The 20,678-nt window shown below is 43.2% G+C and overlaps 1 protein-coding gene across 5 annotated transcripts in view; it reads left to right on the top strand.

Moving 5' to 3' along the window:
- The window catches only part of LOC147017435 (focal adhesion kinase 1-like), a 118,864-nt gene that overhangs the window by 60,259 nt on the left and 37,927 nt on the right, over positions 1 to 20,678 (top strand). For 3 of the 5 annotated variants that reach the window (XM_085847092.1, XM_085847093.1, XM_085847091.1), the window contains exons 10-14: positions 2,083 to 2,190; positions 14,554 to 14,671; positions 15,979 to 16,009; positions 17,310 to 17,362; positions 17,528 to 17,611. In XM_085847092.1, the coding sequence (XP_085703218.1) occupies positions 2,083 to 2,190; positions 14,554 to 14,671; positions 15,979 to 16,009; positions 17,310 to 17,362; positions 17,528 to 17,611 (394 nt within the window). The remainder of the gene's footprint in view (positions 1 to 2,082; positions 2,191 to 14,553; positions 14,672 to 15,978; positions 16,010 to 17,309; positions 17,363 to 17,527; positions 17,612 to 20,678) is intronic. The other 2 variants (XM_085847095.1, XM_085847094.1) reach the window with 1 other exon arrangement.

The raw sequence follows: 20,678 nt of genomic DNA, 5'->3' as shown, positions 1-20,678 counted from the left end.
ATTTGTCCAATTTCTGTGTTCGTGTGCATATTCATCCAATTTCTGTGTTCGTGTGCATATTTGTCCAATTTCTGTGTCCGTGTGCATATTCGTCCAATTTCTGTGTTTGTGTGCATATTCATCCAATTTCTGTGTTCGTGTGCATATTCATCCAATTTCTGTGTCCGTGTGCATATTGGTCCAATTTCTGTGTCCGTGTGCATATTCGTCCAATTTCTGTGTTTGTGTGCATATTCATCCAATTTCTGTGTTCGTGTGCATATTCATCCAATTTCTGTGTCCATGTGCATATTGGTCCAATTTCTGTGTCCATGTGCATATTCGTCCAATTTCTGTGTCCATGTGCATATTCGTCCAATTTCTGTGTTCGTGTGCATATTGGTCCAATTTCTGTGTTCGTGTGCATATTCATCCAATTTCTGTGTCCGTGTGCATATTCGTATTCTGCAGTATGAAAAGTGGACTTTTAGCTTTATGGATGTGCAGAGAGGAACGAACACCTGATAATGATTAGGAACAACTGACAATGAGTGATCGATTAGATTTGATTGGTAAATGTGATGAATTGGCTGCTGCAACACTTCATAATAGCTGTTCATGTTTGATGATGAAGAAAAATTAGATTATGTTTTCACCCCTGTCGGTTTGTTTGTGTGCAGGATATCTCAAAAGGTTGTGAACAGATACAGATAAAATTTGGTGGAGAGTTTGGGTGTGTGACAATGACTAATTGATTACAATTTGGTGAACATCTAGATATGATAATTTTTTGAGCGATTTTATTTTATTTTATTTTATTTTTTTTTTCACCATTGAGAGATGGGACCAAAAACAATACATAGCACAATATTTCAAGAATTTGTGGAAGGATACTGCCAAAACTTGGTGGACAGGTCGGGTGTGTGACATGTAAGGTTTGATTCAATTTTGTGGAAAATCCAGATCCGGACACAAGAATGTTTAAAAATTTTCAAGTGACTCTTTACCATTGAGAGATGGGACCAAAATGATATACAGTATAGCATGATAGTTTATAAAGTTGTGGATGAGTTATGACAAACGAGATGGATGAGTTGGTTAGGTGACAAGAACAAGCCAATTTGATATGGGTTCAGGTCTGGATCCAGATCCGGCCTATCTGTGGGATACAAAACGTAAACTCTTCAGCCTGGCGAAGGTATGCGCTCTACTGAGTGCCGTTCTACTTTACTTTGAGTTGTGATCACAAGTTTTTAGACATTCTGATAAATGTGAATTTAAGATTGCTAAATGACGAGCGTGGTTTCTTCTCACCTAATCTAAGCTGTATTAATAACATTTAACAGTGTAGAAACGATTAATGAAGACTTGGAGTAAATTGTTGATGCTCATAACGTGTGTGTGTGTGTGTGTGTGTGTGTGTGTGTGTGTGTGTGTGTGTGTGTGTGTGTGTGTGTGTGTGTGTGTGTGTGTGTGTGTGTGTGTGTGTGTGTGTGTGTGTGTGTGTGTGTGTGTGTGTGTGTGTGTGTGTGTGTGTGTGAGAGTGAGAGATACACACCTCGGTGGTTCAAATTTAACCTGGACTTTTGTTTACATTTTATATTTTATACTTGAATACAAACTATACATTGTCTCAAATTCCACAGCCCTTGAGTGGAGAATTCTGTTGGACATCTATTTAACCAGTGCAGGAAATCATTCTTGAATAACATCATTAATGCACATGTTTTTGACTAACAATCAGAATACGACAAAGCCATTCAACTCGATATTTCAATAGGCTTCCTGCTTTTGTTCAGCAATTTTTTTTTCATAATCATTCATCGTTCTGCTCTTCTTTTTAAAAATTCTCATCTCGCTGCCACTCGAGATTTTCAGCACATTCATCAAAGCAGGAAATGCATGATTATGGGTTCTGGTTGCCAACAATATGAAGAAATTCCTTCAAAAATTGATTAATCTGTCTCGTACATGTGTACACGCACTTTGACTTAAAACATGAGTATTGGGTCAAATTTGAACCACTTTCATATAAGAAGCATGTAATAGGTTTGTAATAACAACATAGTGACCAATTGATAATCTGTTGTTCCATTCTTGCAGCCAACTCACTTGGCTGACTTTAACCAGGTGAAGTCCATACAGTACTCTCAATCTGATGAGCGAGACAAGAAAGGAGTTCTGCAACTTCGTATAGCAGGGGCTTCAGAGGTTTGTCTTCACAATAATCCTGTGGTGATTTTGATGCTGCATACTTTCTGGCTCCCTCTCTATTTCCCCTTGCCTGTCCTAAATCTTAGTGATGTGAGTTCACTTGAGCTTGTGAGCTGCAAATGCAGCTCTTCAAATAAGGGTGTCAGGGACAACATCGCATGTTACACTTGAAGCCATGGCTAAGAGAAATAACATAGGAGGCCCCAAGATAAGTTATAGACAATCCATATATGCAGGCCACGTATTATGTAATTGTTTGAAAAATTGCGCAGGTACTGGGATATATAATTCATGCGTAAAGACTCATCTCTGCACCTTTATTAGCTAAATATCACTGCGGCCCAGCTGGCGGCCTACCTAGAGGCTTAGCAAGTCGAAACAGCTCGGGTCCGTTAGTATGTGGGGTATGTGATGAGCATAGAATGCCTCAAGGACATGGGGTTTACTCCAAATTTATTTCAGTCAATTGATGAACAACAGCAGTGAGTGTTTAAAAAGGTAATCATACTGTTACGGCTGTGGAAATTCGCAGAACACCATAAAGGTTCCTTAGATCCCGGTAAGTGAGTGTTCAGATAGATTTCCCCACCGTTGTTTAGAGGGAATTCTTCGGGTTCACCGGGCTGTGACCCTTTGAGATAGGTTTTTCTTTCTCTCTCTCGTTATTTTGAACCGGCATATCTCGCCCACCATTACAACCACCAACGCCAACCACGCTACAATCGCCACAACACCACCACCACCATTTAACCATCTTTGCCACTACGCCAGCTTGCAAACGCCATCCTCCACAGACCACGCTACGACCCTTTCCGCGTTCAAAAGGGTCCGAGAATGCGGGCGTAAAGAAGGAGAAAAAGAAACCTCCAATGGTGCGTGTGGGTTCTTCCCGCCTTTTTTTCTCCGAGGCTGGTGTGACGGGAAGGGCGAGGAGGCTCGCTCACGATTGGTGGATACGAGGGGTGAGGCGCTGGGAGTTGAGAAACGCCCCTTTTCGAGAAGCTTCTCGAAGGGAGGCGGAGCCGAAAATGGGGAGGGGCGAACGGCGGAGCCCCAGGCTATATAAGGCGGACAACCGCGAGCCTTGGTCTCCTCCTCCTTCGTTGGCGCTCTTCTCCTGGTCTGGTCTCCTCTCTTCGTTTTGCGCCCTTCTCTTGGTCTGGTCTTGTCTTGGTCTCTTGGTGTCATGGTCTCTGGGTCTGTGGAGCGAACCGTACACCAGAGGCGTGGGTCGGTGGAGAGTCTGGGCGACGTACTGGAGGCGCAGCTCTGCCGGCTGTGGGGCGCGAACCTGCACGTCCGTGGAGGAGAGTGCCAGAGATAGCTCGCCGACCATCGAGGGTGCAGGTAACCTGCTACGGTCTCGCGGGACCCGTTCGGTCTCCCAGGTCCCGTGTCATAAAGACCCAAGTGGTCCAGCCTGACCCCCTTGTCTGTGAGGGGTCTTTTCTTGTGTTTATTTTGGGTTTTTGAATGAATGTTGTCGTGGCGCCATCTGTTAAGTGACTGTACTTTTATTAATCATATTCGGTCGTAGTGCTTTCCCTTGCTTTTGTTTGCCTGCTTTTGTTTCTATTTGCCTGTATACGTGCTTGCCTGTTGTTCCTATTTGCCTGCTTACGTGTTGTATAATAAATGTGCTGGTCTAAAGGTACCCCGTTCGTCGCGTCCTCCTTTCACCCCATTGAAATGCCATTTTGCATCGCGGAATAAATAGCTGGGTTTTAAACACCCGTTAAATAGAATCGGATCCGGCGAGGTCGGCGATAATACCCGCTCGGTTATCACTGCAGAACGGACCGGACCGCTTAAGCGGTTCGTGTCCCAAGCCGACCTGCGTCGAGGTACGGTCGCCCGGTCGACTGCCCACGCAAGTACTTAGGTATATCGAGTTTGGCGAGTGACCCTATTGCGCGGGTAGACAATTTGCACGGCCGTGGTGAGGTTGGAGACCCACCCGTGACAGGGTTCCGGCGTTAGCTCCGCAAAGTCACGACTGAATTGTCCGGCCGGTGGGCGACGCGGTCGCTATTAGTGGAAAGCGGCCGATCGCACGCCGGCGGGCGCGAATTCGTAACAATACATTGAATGGAATTGACTGAATAGTTTGTGGTTAAAATTTTTACTTCCGGTAGGTGTGCCCCCCAAAATGCCATAATCATCGATTTATACACCTTTAATATGGTGTTCATCCAAGGTGGAAAACACCTTGGGCAGTGGGGCAAAATAAGATGCGACTACTTGTGTCATGTGACCCTTGTACCACAGCAAGTTTGGTTGAGATTGGATAAGTGATGAACGAACATATTGCGGTCAGACAGACAGACACCAAATTGTATATTTTAGTTTGATTTCAGCTTTTTGCCTCATTTTTGTTTATAAAGTATCGGTTGAGGTTTTTAAAAAAAAAAATTGTTTGTTTCCTTTTATTTTATTTCCTCCCACAATCTCCTCCCCCTTTCCCTCTCCTATCGTGTTGTTCTCGTAACAAATGAGATTTTCATAAGGTTATGATTCTATTTGAATGTTAATTTATGATTTTGTGAGCATTAAAAAAATTAGTTTTGCTTTTTTTTCTCTTGTGCAAGATAAATTCTATTTGGTTTAGGGTGTGTGTGTGTGTGTGTTATATGTATATGTGTATATATAGAAATCCTCTATCTCCACTCTGGCATAAGTTAAGAACAAGATTGTAAGGACGGTTTGCCTTAAGGCCCAGTCACACCTTGACGTTTTAGCCAACGTATGCCGATTTTTGAATTTTTTTTCTAAAACTCTGGCACACGTTAAATACGTTATGGGTAAGTTTTGATAACATTGAGAGCACGCTGAAAAACACTGCCATACGTCGTTGTACGCTGGCTTTAAACGTTGTACTTTTTGGTTGCCCTCAAATTTTTTCATGCTTGAAATTTCATGACGTGTGCCGGCGTATGACTCACACGTTCTGCTACGCTGGCCACAAGTTGTATGCACGGTCTGCGATCGTTGACAGACGTCAACACATGTTACTTGTAAGTTAATCATAAGTTGAGACACGCCGAGGTAATGTTTAGCGTACCCAAAACTTATTTCTAACCTATGATTAACGTGTTGTTGGCACTTTACGCGATCGTTGCCACACATCGACAGACGTTACTTTTAAGTTACTCATAGGCTGAAAGACGTCGGTATAATGGATCGTCCTTGCGTCACCGTCCACGGCCACGGCCAGGATACTTATTTGCAGCATTCTTCAAACTTTTCTTCGGCATGACGAGGATGTTCACACTTCGATGTCTAGCTTGGCTATGATTCCAATTGTCCATCAGCAGTGTCTATTTAAAATAGTCGAGTTTGAGCGTTTTAATACGTTCAGAAGAAACGCTTCAAATTTCAAAACCCCAGCGTCAAAAAACAAAGGCGAGTGACAGCAATTTAAATCGTTCATTGTAAACAATGAAAATAGCTGAGTGGTACCGTTTAAAAGTCGTTGAGTGTAAAAAAAAAATCCAATTGTTGAGCGCAAGCGTCTACTTTCAATAGTGGAGATGCAGCCATTTAAACCGTTGAGTGGCAGCCTATGAATAGCAAACCCTACGTCACCGGCAAAGATAAACTGCCGCACGATATGGATAAGTTAGGCTATCGTTGGGCATAGTTTGTGAACGCCGGCTTCACGATAATTATTCGTTGGTATATCGTATCTATAAGTAATCAAAGCGCTCTATGCACATTATTAGTTCATTGTGCATTTGTCCAACTTGTTATGAATAGACCTAAATCGTAAAAACAAGCTATAGCTCATTGTTGAAAAAGCCCCATAAAAAATTAGCCGCGAAGAACTTCGAACAATGGTGAAAAGATGTCTCTTACCCGTGGACACGCGGACGCAAGGACGATCCATCATATCCCACACCCTCCCCCTCACACTCACCTACTACTGCCAACATGAACAAACTACTACTAATACTAATACTGATACTGATACTGATACTGTTACTGCTGACATGGACATCGACTCAAAAAGGACTCAAAAAGGACTCGAAAACACTGTTGGGTTCCCCTTTTATGAGCAGCATTTTTATATACCAATTCCCAAAACTGCTGGGAACACGTCTTTATATGGCAGTTGTAAGCTAGAAACACGTTAATTTTTTTTTTTTTTTTGTCGACCGGAAGACGTCATTGGAATACGTCTACATACGTCGATGTGTGTTGGGACTACGTAAAGAATTGGTTCAAAGCACGTCAAACATAAGTTAGAAATAAGTTTCGCGTAAAAAAGGCATTACCGACTTATGAGTAGCTTATAAGTAGCCTTTGTGGACGTGTGTAAGCGTCCACATATCGTGTGTAAAACTTATCCCCATCGCATGCGGAACGTGTGTCATTCGCCGAGTATGTCGTAAAATTTTGAACATGTTTAAAATTTCTTGACGTACTCTACTTACTACGACGTATGATAGCGTACTTTAGCGTTCTACTCACGTATACCAAACTTACTCATACCGTATTTGACGTGCCCCAACGTTTTAGACACATTTTTCTTAGGTCGGCATACGCTGGCAAGATTGCCAAGGTGTGACCGTGATGTTGACACTTCCATTTCTACAGCAGTTATGATTCGAATCGTTGTGCGTCAGCCTTTTAATAGGCTACGTCACGACATCGTCGGCGATGCGTGCAACGCGCTATGCCTAAGTTAGACTATCGTTGGGCATCGGTTGTGTAGGCCGACAACAGGTTCAGCATTCGTTGGTATAAGTTATCTATAACACAACGAAACGTTCTGTATTCGTTACCAATGCGTTATACATAAGACCAAGTCGCTATGAATATGTCCGAATCTTTAAAAAAACATCAAAAGTTCAACGTAAGCCAGCGTTTTACATACATTTTAATACGTTGCCATTGCTGGCTAAAACGTCAAGGTGTGACCGGGCCTTTATCAATCCAAACTGGTAAAAACACGTTTAAAGAAATCTCGACGAGGATGATGGTGAGAAAGTTACAGGTGTTTCCAAGCGGCACGTTACCACGTCCTGCGGTGTTCAGGGAAGTAAACTGCTTGGCCACCCAAGAAAAAAGGTTCGCTGTGAGTTCCAGCAGGAAATGAAAACGGTCTTAGGGAGTACGTAGCCACCCACCTCGTGCCAAATTGCTGTCACAAATTAGTGAGTGAGATTCAGCTCCCTGAGGCAATACTTCATAGAAGCCCCTTTGGCAGTGATTACAGCTTCGTGTCTTCTTGGGTATGTCTGTATCAGCTTTGCATATCTGGATTTGGGGAGTTTCTCGCATTCTTCTTTACAGATTTGCTCAAGCTCTGTCAAGTTGGATGGGGAACGTCGGTGAAGAGCAATCTTCAAGTCTTTCCACAGATTCTCAAAGGGATTCAAGTCTGGGCTTTGGCTGGGCTACTCAAGAACTTTCACGTTCTTCTTCTGAAGCCATTCCAGTGTTGCTTTGGATGTATGCTTGGAACATATGTATTGTCCTGTTGAGCCTGGTGTTGGCTTAGTGGTTAGGGTGGCTGGTTTGTGATCTTAGGGTCCTGAGTTTGAGATCCCGTTGGTCACTGAAGTAACACCAGGGGGTTGACTCAGCCTGTTGTCCTTCCAAGGTCGGCAAAATGAGTACCAGTGTACTGGTCCCGGTGTATGCCCGGTTCGAATAGGTGTACCATATCCCTTTGTGTCATAAGAGGCGACCAGGGTTGGCGTCAGGAAGGGCATCCGGCCATAAAACATTTCCTCAAGAAGGGAACCATGATTGCATGGAGCACACAAAAAGCTAACCCCTGCTCAGCAGGGAAAAATGCCTGTAAAAAGGCTGTTTTTTCTTGTTTTTGAATATGTATTGTCCTGTTAGAACGTAAATCTTTGCCTCGGTCTAAGATCTTTTGCACTCTGAAGCAGGTTCTTCTCAAGGATTTCCCTGTACATGGCTCAATTCATTATTCCCTCAATCCTTAAAAGTCTCCCAGTCCCTGTTGCTGTAAAGCATCCCCAGAGACTGTTGTCCTTCTGGAAGGTTTACAATCTCAGCCAAGGAACTCTGCAATTCTGTCAGAGTGTTCATTGGGTTCTTGGTCATCACCCTGATCCAAGGTTCTTCTTGCCCAGTTGCTCAGTTTGTTCAGACGGCCAGCTCTTGGAAGAGTCGGGGTAGTTCCATATCATTTCCATTTCCTGATGATGGAGCTCACTGTGCTCTTGGGAACTTTCAACACTCTATAAATTGTTTTATATCCTTCCCTCAATCTACGCCTCCTCGGAGTTCGACGGACAGTTCCTTGGACTCCATGGTAGAGTTTCTGCTCTGACATGGTAGAGTTGTCAGAGGCACAAGGACTTCCTGGCAAGGCACAGGACTTTGACATCCAACTCTGACATGGACTCCATGGTAGAGTTTATGCTCTGACATGCACTGTCAAAAAATTCAAAAAAGAAAATTTCACTTGGATATTATGCGGTGGATCAGCTATTATGTGTAGATCGGTGACAAAAAAAATCTCAATTTGATCCATTTTAAATTCAGGCTCCAACAAAACAAAATGTGAAAAAGTTAAGGGGTGTGAATACTTCCTGAAGGCACTGTACATCATCTTCTCACACTACCGCCAACCCCCGTCCAGCCACCTCCCCAACCAATATCACATCACACCCAATGTTTTCTTACTGGTTGCGTTTGTCTGCCAAATGCCCATTTGCTCACTTCTACCCTTTTGTGTCAAATCCCTCTCATCATCTGTCATGTTTAACTATGAGTGAGTGAAAAGGAAAACCCCTCGTTGTATGAACTTCTGTTATGCACATTTTAAAAATCTGATTGAATAATAACTACCCTAGTTTGCCTATTATGTGCTTGTTTTTCTATGTTTTATTTTTTTTTTGGTTGTTGTCATTTCCTTTGTTTATTACGTGGCACAGAAATAGTCAGATATGGGATGGTACAGTCAAACTGCCGACCTATCGGACTCAGATTGACGTGGGAATCATTATGTCAAGTTTGGTGGATAAAGAACAATGAAAAGTTTTGAACTTTTTACCTCTGCCACTGAAGGTGAAGGAGGTTATGTTTTCACCCTTTTCTGTCTGTTTGTTTGTTTGTTTGTGTACAGGATATCTCAAAAAGTTGTGGACAGGTTCGGTGTGTGACAAAGACAAACTGATTAGGTTTTGGTGAAGATCTGAAACCGGATCTGATAATCTTTTAAGTGATTCTTCACCATTGAGAGATTGAGCTAAATTGATATATAGCACGATATCTCAAAAAGTTGGGGACGGATTCGGATGAAACTTGTTGGACAGGTTGGGTGTGTGACCACGACAGATTGGTTCGATTTTGGTAAAGATCCGAATTCGGATCCAACAACTAGAAATTTTTAAGTGATTCTTCACCTTTGAGAGATCGGGCTAAACCAGTATATAGCACGATATCTCAAAATGTTGTGGACGTATTCGGATGAAACTTGGTGGACAGGTTGGGTGTGTGACAAGGACAAATTGATTCGATTTTGGTGAAGATCCAAATGAGGATCTGGATACGAGAATTATTGGTTCACGAAAAATTATTTGCACGAAAAATATGTGACCACTATATTCGTTATTGTTGTGTTAGCCTGGTGTTGGCGCAGTGGTTAGGGCAGCGGCTTGGGATCCAAAAGGTCCTGAGTTCAAGCCCCGTTGAGCCACTGAATTAATACACCAGGGGGTTGACTCAGCCTGTCATCCTTCCGAGGTCGGCGAAATGAGTACCAGTATACTGGGCCGGTGTATACCCCGGTTAAAATAGGTGTACCATATCCCTGTGTCGTAAGAGGCGACCAGGGTTGCGTCAGGAAGGGCATCCGGCGTAAAACATGTGCCAAATCACTATGCGCATCATACGGATGATCCGCTGTGGCGACCCCTAACGGGAGCAGCCGAAAGAAGAAGAAGAAGAAGAAGATATTCGTTATTGTTGTGTGTCTGTCTGTCTGTCTGTCTGTCCCGAGCATAGCTCCGTGGGTTTTGATCCGATCCTGATGAAATTTTGGTGGGAGGTTTATATCATGATCTAGTTGTGTTTTCCTGAAAATGGGCATGGTGTGTCTATTATGGGCGGAGCCACGCCCAAAAAACGTGTTTTTAGGGGGTAGCCGGTTTCAAGTTACATCTTCTCCGAGGGGTTTTGTCGAATCTGACAGGGGTTTCGGTATTTGGTTAGCCCAATGGCACCTGCATAGCCCCACGGAGCTCGATTTTTCATTTTAGTCACAAGGTCAAGGTCATTAACTTAGAAAATTTCGAATTTTGACATAAAAATCATATGACCGACCAAACTTTGAGAGCTAGGATGACAATATTTTTATGCATAATCTTGAGGTCATTCCCCACCTAATATAAAGTCTTGAAACCATTTTTCTCTATCTCGAACACCTTGCCCGTGGCGCCCCCTTCAAGTTTGTTTTTACGCTGATTTCATCAAAGTATGGCTAATCCGAGGAGTGCGAAATGCCATGTAGCCAATATGACGTTATACTGCTCCTGGAATGTTCCAGAGGAAGTTTTGCACCAAAGGTCATAATTCTTGACCTTTGACCTTTAGAGTTCACAAAGGTCAAATTTTCAAAGTTGTGGGAATCGAACCGGGTTTTCGACCTTCTTCGACGAACTAACTCCAATAAGCTATAGCACGTATCCTGTTTCCTTATTTTAATGTCCACAACATTGTTTTGTGACCTTTAAAGGTTATGCAAAGGTCAAATTTTTAAAGTTGAGGGAAACCTGGTTTTCGACATTTTGCAGCTAATAACCTGTCACTCGTACGACATTATGTTGATCATTTTTATAACTTGGTCAAGCATTATCACATTGTCTCATCCTTGACTTCTGAAACAATCTTCATCGTCAAATACCGCTCGTGAACCATCGTCGTCTTCAGACTTGTTAAATTTCAAAGTGATTTTTCACCATTGAGAGATAGGGCCAAAAATGATATAGTACTGTATAGCATGATATTTCAAAAATGTATTGGGCCCGATATGTTCTTGTGGATCAGGCATTACGTGGCGGAGGTACGCGCTCTACCGCGTGCCCTTCTAGTTTAATATATATTTATTTTTACAGTGATATTGTGGAGGAACCTTCCCATTCAGAAGCTTCCCACATATTTTTGTGGAAATGGGCCCTTAGTGGGTTATTAAATATATGATTAGCCCAGATTCCCCCTTAAATGCATGTTTAGCCAGGTTGTTTGGGAATCGGACGTTACATGTGTGCCTGAAGGTGAAGCAGGCGGTTCAGTGTTCATACAGTGGTGGTGTACCGAGAGGCGCCTTCTTTTTCCTTCCCCCCTCCTAACCAGCACCCCACCCAGCGCCCTGACAGTCAGTCAACAAGACGTGCCAGCAACCCATTGGCGAAGTGCTGCTGCAAACTCGAACGATGGACCAATCACGTGTCCCCGGAGGCGGTCCGAAAAGCCTGCCCCCAAAAAGGCAAGAGAAACAGCTTTGTCCGGTCTGTGATCGGCTTCGTGAGGAGTGGCTTGACCAGCTGTTCCTCCTTGGCCATGGATCCAGCATGCAGGTCGTCCCCAGGTTCATCCTGAGTCCAGCCACGGGGCTTCTGACTGTCCTTGCTCCCTGCGCGGCTGGACCACGTCTTTTCATCCTGTCGATCTGCCTGCGGAGCCAAACACCCAGATTTGACCTGGTCTGGTGTACAGGCCAGGCCTGAATTTGCATACTGGACCTTGTGAGAAACCAGCTGGAACACACCATAGATCCTTCGCTCTTGTGCTGTCGACCTTATAGGGGCTGGACGCACCGAGGCTGCGTGCGCGAGCGGTGCCGATAGGAGTACGTCGCCCCCATCTTGCCATGCTGCATGCTCGGGCTGGGTGATCGAATCCGTTGACATCATCTTGTCACGAGCCGCATTCATGCCTTCGACACTTTTCCTCTCGTCCATGAGGCACCACCAAGTACTCCATGTCTTGTATACATGTTGTCCAGGCCTAAGGCTTATTTTGTTAGGGCCCCCTTCGAAACCTGTATCCGTAGCTCCCTAGATAAGAGCGGGTTATAGATGAATGATAACGTTATTATGAATGCTTTGCTTGTGTCGTGTGCCCCGATGTTTCCCCATTAAATCTGGCTGACTCATACGAAATTTGCCGCCCTGAATTTATTTGTGCCGCGCTGAAGAACAATCGCTCGATTTGTATTTAAAACCAAACTGGCTACGGACTGCGGCAGACTTCGCTCGGTCTCTGATCAAACCCAGTCCGGGGCCGGGGTGTATATCCCCAACTGGCAAGGCACAGGGGTACTTTGGTATCGTGATCTGAGGTGCATGACCCGAGACCTGTGCCGAACTAGCCGGCGATATAATCCCTGAGAATCTTCAACAATATATCCCATTCGGAGAGACATTTGTAGACATCAGTGTGCCTTTAAATTTATTGAATTAACATTAGCAATGGGCAATCCCATGTGGTTTATGGGATTTGAATTGGGTTTCCCCGAATAATGAGCCACAGGCGTATATGTGGGACCACGAACAGACTTTCACTGGTTATCTATACTAATAAATAAGAGTGTGTGTCTCCTCCAAAACTGCAAAACCATGCAACCTAGCAGCCTGAAACTTTGCTTGCATCCAAAGTGAACTCAAAGGGAGTGCATGAGTGAAAATTCAGTGTTTGGTTGAATTTTAAACACCCCTTTTGAAGATAATTAACGGCCTTATTTGATTATCCTTTATCAAAGCTCATCCTTGGTCACCTCGCTGCCCCTCAATGGGGTCTTTATTCGCCATGTTTTTTTTGACCTGCTCAACAATGCCTTAACTTGGAACTGGCTGCAGCGATTTCTGAATGATATAGTATTTTTCTTCACTCTCCTCAATCAATCATCGAATGCCTGATCTTCATTCCTATGGATCACTGGATACATTGTAATGCTTATAAATGACGGGAGAGGCCAGCGTTTGCAGCTTTATTTCATTTCTGCACATGCCATAACCTCAAGAATCTATTAAAATGAGCCGAATTACAAAAATTATGCAAAAATTAATTATTATTACAATTAATTATTATTAATTACAAAAAAAAAAAAATTACAAAAATTGAACTTGGTACAATTTCCGACTGCTAAAAAGGTGTTCATTTTCCAATTCGGACATCGCTTGACATTCCTGGCGTCTCCGGGAGATGTTTAACATGACGGATCAGCAGTCGCTAATCGCTTGCCAAGCCAGCCATTCCTTATCAATCGTTTCATTGGAGTGCTTCTTTGAGTGCTTAAACCACTTGGTGAGCGTCTACAATATTCACACCATCACTGAGTACTGTATATCGATCGACTTGAACAAAGTTCAGGAGCCACTCAACTGCGTTTGGCCCCGTGTTGTTCTGCGGTGCATTGGGCGGTGGCTGGCTCACTGAAAATGTGCAATATTATTTTTCACCATTTTTCCCCTTTTTGAACGATCTTCTTTCATTTTCAACCTGTCACATTGGCGTAGATAGATAAACATAAAAAAATGTAACGTTTTGTCTTTAAAAGTTTCTTCAACCATTTTGTTGGAGTGCTTGGTTAAGCCACTTGGCGCACGCTCTTCAAGCTTCATTGGAGATATCACGGTTTGATACCGGAGTTATGAAGACAAAATAAATTCTATAGTTACAATAAATAAAAAAAAGTTTTAAGTTGTTACAAAGCAATGAATCGCCACATAATGGCAGGATATCCGATTGGTATGCACGCTCGTTCTAAGCTGTAGCCTGGGTTTGAATCCTGACCCAGCTATAAACTGTTATCCTAGTGTTTCACAGGCAGGGTGATTCATCAGTGTGTGCCGTCTCTCGGATTGATGTTAAATTGGATGTCACATTTGCTGGAATGCCCCCTCTCCTCTCTCACTCTCTCATCCACACTCTCTCCTCCCCTCTCTCTACCCCCCCTCTTTCTCCCTTCCCTCTCTCCCCACTCCATCTCGCAGCTCTCTGCCTCCAGCTCTCACCCCATCCCACCCCTAATTCTTTCTCTCTATCTCTATCTCTATCTTTATCTCTCTTCCCACCCCTCACCCCTTTCCTCTCCCCCTCTCCTCTCTCTACCCCCCTCTTTCTCCCTTCCCTCTCTCCCCACTCCATCTCGCAGCCCTCTGCCTCCAGCTCTCGCCCCATCCCACTCCTAATTCTTTCTCTCTATCTCTATCTTTATCTCTCTTCCCACCCCTCACCCCTTTCCTCTCCCCCCTCTCCTCTCCCTCTGTCCTCCCCCTGCTCCCCCACCCCTCGTGTGTGTGTGTGTGTGTTAAATATTGTATGGCCCCAATGTTTACTCCTCAATAGCTGCAGCAGCATAACCACTTGCCTTTGCAGCTCCTGACAATAACGACTTCGTCTCTAACCATCGCAGAGAACATGGCCGACCTGATCGATGGCTATTGCCGTCTTGCACATGATACCATCACCTCCTCCATCATTCGTCCGCAGAAAGGTGGTGTGTGTGCGTTTGTGGCGTGTGTGGCGTGTGTGGCGTGTGTGCGTGTGTGGCGTATGTGGCGTGTGTGCGTGTGCGTGTGTGCGTGCATCTCTATATACTGGTGTACAATTTTTGATGAAAGTAACTCAAAAAATTACTTTATAATTGTGCTCTTTTGCTGATTTATTTTTATTCCAACGGCTTTGCTTTTGCTTCAGATCAGTCGTTTTGTTGCATGTATTTTAAATACAGATGTAATGCTTTGCCCAAGATTGCTTGCTGTACCTCGTCAGGTTTCATTCAGTTATTTTATTTGTTTATTTTTTAACCTACGGCATTGTTGTTTTGTGTCTTAAGCAATTATGAGTGAACACCTCTCCTATGCAAGTATCACTTTTGGGTTTGGCAACAGTGTTCTATCATTTGTTATGCATGGAATTATGGTGGAATTTCTTTTGACTCTCTCCAGTCCCCACCATATCATCTGTTTACATCTCTTGCCCTCCCTTCTTTTAGTCCTATATTTTCCCAAATTTCTTTCTCCTCTCTCTCCACACTCCTCTTATGCTTCCTTACTTACTTCCTTTCTCCCATCATGCTTTCTTCTCTTCCTTTTCTCATTTAATAATTTTTTTTAATTTACTTCGATTTAGCCCCCTCCCCACGGCCAACTCTTCTCACCGTGCATATTTAATAAATAAATGGCCCCATAAAGGAATTTGAATGAACCCGTAGTTTTAGCAGCAGAATCTTTTGTATCCACAGACTGAAATGACCTGTTAACCAGTCAACATGTTCATAGAAAAACAAAATTTGGAAGGTTATCCCCCCCCCCCCAATGTCTTGTTTCTTATACATTACGTCATCAGATGTTTTATCACCAGGCAGCTCGAGGTGTTTTTTTGCATTCTGACAGATTTCCGTGATTATAAACGGTTACATAATCTTAAGTTTGACTTTAATGACACATTTCTCGATAATTGCCCGTTATCTTGGTGCTGAAGCCGAAAGTTATTGTCACGTTTGTTTGTTTGTTTATTTATTTATTTATTTATTTATTTATTATTTATTTATTTATTATATTTATTCCAAAGTGGGTGTTGACATGCACCTCTGTTGGATTGCTCATTACGTAAGACACCACCAATTGGCCAAACCCCTGTCCAGCCTTTTGCGTGTGTGTGCCTTTCACCGAGCCATTGAGGCATACCTTCAGTGATGCGGCGTGCGGTGCAGATATTATCTTTTGTTGGCCATTATTACACAATCTTTCTTCGTTTTGAATACCATGCGTCGAAAACTGTGCTTTTGTTTCTCTGCAGAGGTTGAGAGAGCACTCCCTTCCATTCCAAAGTAAGTGCCATTACCTATAATCCACGATACTCGCTGTGATGCCTGGCATTTCAGGAATTCCTTTTACTGTTTGAGGTTTTGAGGCTCTTCCTTTTTTTTTGTTTTTTTTTGTTTTCTTTTAAACTCTTTCGCTGATCATTTTGTACGTGAATTTGTCGTGATCTGATGTTTTTTCCTGGTTTTGCATTTGTCGTTCTGTCGGTGGCTCTGTGTGAAATGTCGAGCCATCTCGGTTGCATATTCTCGTACAGTGGTCTCCAACTCTTTGTATACTTGTCGATGTTTTTTTTTTCTTTTGTTGCTGTCATTTAAACGAAGTGGCTGGTGTTTGGCAAAAAACCCCCCAAAAAAACATTGCCTTTAAGCATTTGATCTGATCTGGTTTGATCTGCTGTTTGGAGTTTCACCATAAGCAGCTTTAAACTAAGAGAATCTCAATGAGGTTGGCGGTTTATCCCATCCTGGTTGTAAACGGGGAATTTCAGATCTGCTTTCAACATACCCCGTAAGGCTACTTCACAACCCCATAAGGCTACTATTCCAAAAGTTAGTAAGTTGGAGGCCACTGGCTCCCAACTGAGGTTCCTGAAGCCATTGATGGGGTCTATTGGGGATCGGGTGGGGATTGGGGGGGGAGTGGGGGTATACATGCAATGCACTTGACGCCAGTTTTACTTCGATTTGATCAAACGCAGGACTCGACGATCCATCGGTGAGCTCGCAGCCCACTTAGCTGTCCTACTGGATACAGTACTATTGTGCTTTGTAGAGGGTCTGTGGTTATTGTGTTTAATTTTAATCCTGTAATCGCTGACCTTCCAAATACACAGTGAATCCAGTGATCTACAAGTTGTTTTGTGCTGTTGAGGTTTTTTTTGAGCTATCACTGACCACTGACTCCAGAGATATGATTTTTGGCTTTGCGGTTGAGACTTGGATTTTCTTTTTTCCTGATAAAATCAAAATCAAAACTTCACATGTTTGCTGTCTTGAAGTTGTCCTTCAAAAGTGATTGTTTTAGTCGTGGGTAGTTCCTGGGTATTTATTCTTGTGCTTGATAGAAAGAAAGGTAGTTGTCATTCTTTGTTAACTGATAGCTCGTTGTAGGACTGCAAAGTGACACTCGGCGTTATTTGCTTAAGAATGATTGCTCGTGTGTTTTGTACAATGCATTCGCCTGCAATGAGGACAAAGTTGCTTATTTGTAGCATCTGCTGTGTTTTTTTTTATTTTTCTTTTTTCTTCCATGTCGGTTGATTTGAACCGGGCTACCTGTTGCTTATGCCGTGCTTTTGCTTAGGGCACAGAACAATGCAGTCAATTCTGGAGCGAGCAAGAAGATGGCAATGCCAGGTATGTACAGAGCCGCTTGTTTCGGATAAACATGATGAACCACGCGATGCTCATACCCAATACGCCTTCTGGGACTTTGTCGTTGAACCATCTGCTGAGACCCTGGGTTAAGTTCCCTCATGGTGCCTCAAACCCTCGCTTTTTATATCACTTTGTTTTTCATAGGACCCTCAGTTTGCCTCTTGTGGGCTAAGGCAAGCAGATGCTCCTTACTTCCTTTTCTCAGCTGTTCCCAAGCAGAACCAAAGGGTACCGATGTGCCTCTGCCTGCTGTTAAAAGTCTCCATTGTTTCATGTTTGTGAGACGAACTAACATTTTGGCTTGAAGTGGGTGCTTTCATTTTCTTCTAAACCTTTAATGCAAACTTTTTGGCCAAAGTCTCTCTCATTTACGTTTGATTTGAGTTGCATCCACACGCGTGCACAAGGCAAACGGGATGACGTCGTGCGATCCGGTAACTCCGGTGCCGCACCCTACATGTCACATCGATGTCTTGCGGTCATTTTGTAACCAGGCCTTATGTCTCGTCACTTTCCTTGCTTACCTGGAACCAAGCCAGCAGCACGAGTGACGGTAATGTGTGCCTGAGCTGTTGCATGCGTCGTGATGTCATCGTGTGCTGCTAGTTGCTCGATGGTTGCATGGCGTATGTGGATTTAACTTCATGTGTTTTTTTTAAGACCAAGTCTTTGCATTCTCCCACTCTTGTGTTTTCTTTAAAACCACATCCATTGTTCCACCCCAACCCCCCCTCTCCCACCACCCCTGCTCCCCACCATTTCTAATACTACAGAGATTGAAAATGGTGTACAGTATAACACATTGCCATTTTGGATCAGGAAATGGAATTTTTTTTTTGCTTTTCTGTGCCATTGTTTAGTTTGGGTTGTATTATTTACTTCAAGTCGAGTGGAATATTGATAAGTGTAGGCCAGGAATCTTGGGTCTGGATTACATTCTGTGCATGGTGTTTCCACTGGTGAATCGTTACATTGTGTAACGTTTAAACTCTGCATGAGGACGGGTGGTCGAAAAAGAATCCGGAGAAACAATCCCCCATTATATTGCCTAAGGGACTGTTGTAAGAGTGTGTAATCTAGCATCTCTGTTCATGAGGAGAGCGCTGCGTGAACGAAGGAGGAACCCGATTGCCCTTACATAACTTTTCAATCCGATGTGATGCATATAAGGTGTATTTCGTGTATGTCAAAAGGAAACGCCTCTTCTGCTGCTGAAGGGGCGTGCAAGCGCCGTGCTTGATCTGATGCAACCTGATGTTCTCTAGGTTTGAAGTCTTCTCTCCCCAAGCTACTTCAAAGGGGGAGAGGGGTTGGGTGGGGGCTCACACACCTTTGGTTAAAATAATAAAGATATAGGGGGAGGAGGGGTGATGGAGCGAGAGGAAGAAATAGAGGGGGTGGGAAAGAAGACGGTGGTGAGAGGGAGACAAGGAGAGAGCTAGAGAAAGAGAGGCTTTTGCTACCCATTAGTTTCTGTGGATGTTTTTCCTTGGCATATTCTCCAAATGACGTGTTGTACCAAGAGTGTCGCACTGGCACACATGAATCATCATGTGAAGCGAGACTGTGCTCTGGAGAATGAACAGTTCTTTCAAACCACCGTCTCAACGTTTCCTTTCGTAGTGCACTGTATTTCTAATTATGTGTCCTCTCTTGTAACGGGAATTGAAGGCAGATTGTTTTTTCCTACTTTTCTTTCTTTCATCCTCCATTCCCCCCCCTTCTTTCTCTCTTTCTTTCTCCAACAATTATATCATCTTCAAATTGGGCAAGGAGGTACCTTAGTGCAATGTACCTCGACCTCTTTTGCATTTGTTTGACTTGTGCGGCTCCTGTTCCGCCTTCAAGGGGTCAAAGGTGAAACACAAAATCGCAACTTTTGCCTTGCCATTCCATTTTGTTTGAGTCGATACAGATTAGAGTTAGCACAAAGGTGCCTTTCACTGGCTCCTACAGGAATATGGTGAAACGTATTGGATTTGTCGTTTTGGGGATTTTGCAGGTCAAAGTTCAAAATGGGTCACAAAACTGTGGCTTTTTTTGTTTGCTTGTTTGTTTGTTTTATAGCATGTCATGCCTCCTGATTTCAATCAATGCAGACATCTTGTTGGTCGGTGGTTTTGTTCCACCGTGCATCAGCACACCCTGTAACAGGAAGAAAAATAAAACCCCAACAACAAAACAATATATTTGGTCCCAGGTAATCCTACTATCAACACTATAAGAGAGATACTTGTCTGTCTGTCTGTTTATCGCCATTTTTCTCTGGGATTGGCAAACGGATCTTCGTCAAACTTTTAGAAGTTCACCAGTGAGTGTCGGGGAGTATTTTAGGCAAGTGTACCCAGTGTAGTACCCAGTGCAACCTTCCCACCATCCATCCCCCACCACTCGTAAGGAGGGGAAGAGTGGGAGATGACTTGCCAATGCTCCCAAAGTGAGCAGGTGTTTCTCATAAATTAAATGAGCATGAGCATATTATTTATTTATTTCATTATGTGTGCCCTTTGGAGTTGTTTTATTGGTATATCTGAATTTACCAATGTTGTAAATCAACATTAAACATGTCAAATCAACATAAAACAGATGTAAGTAAGACAAAGTGTTTTAATGAAAACAATCATATAAGGGGTACAATGGGTACATCCCTTTTTATACGCCATATATATATATATATATATATATATATATATATATATATATATATATATATATATATATATATATATATATATATATATATCGGGGCGGATTATGTGATACCGGTCGTCCGTTCCTGTCCGCACTCTAACTCCCAAAGTTTTCAACTTTCACTTTTCATATTTGGTACATTGGTCCAGACTGTGGAGATGGTGTGTCGCGACATACGTTCCGTCATCTAAAGTGGTTGCCATGGCAACCAGGATGCTGTTTTCCATGTAGTAGCACAATTCTGTATATACTTTCTTGTTCTGGCATATATTGTGCTCACTTGTTATTATTTTTATTATTATTATTTTTATTATCACAATCTTCTAGCTGTCTGCTGTAAAGGAAGTATCGTGACTTTTGAAGGTCGACGAAATGGCATTGAAATATTGAGAATAGGCTGATGATGACTGCAACCATTCCGCGATCGTAAAGAAGCCCTGCACTCGAGATTAATTATACTTGAGAGTTGCTTGGTGCTCCAGACCAGCTGCACAGAAAAATAAGCGTTTCAAAGTGTGCACTTGTGGTTGAGTACGTGGAAGTTGTGGTTGATGCAACTTTTATTGCAAGCCATTGTCGAGGGAAGCTCGTGAAGCATAGATTG

The sequence above is a fragment of the Eptatretus burgeri genome, chromosome 11 (genome assembly GCF_056783735.1).
Source record: "Eptatretus burgeri isolate ZD-2024b chromosome 11, Ebu_testis_v1, whole genome shotgun sequence".
Taxonomy (NCBI): domain Eukaryota; kingdom Metazoa; phylum Chordata; class Myxini; order Myxiniformes; family Myxinidae; genus Eptatretus; species Eptatretus burgeri.
The sequence above is the reverse complement of the archived record's forward strand: the minus strand, read 5'-3'. Positions and strand labels throughout refer to the sequence as shown.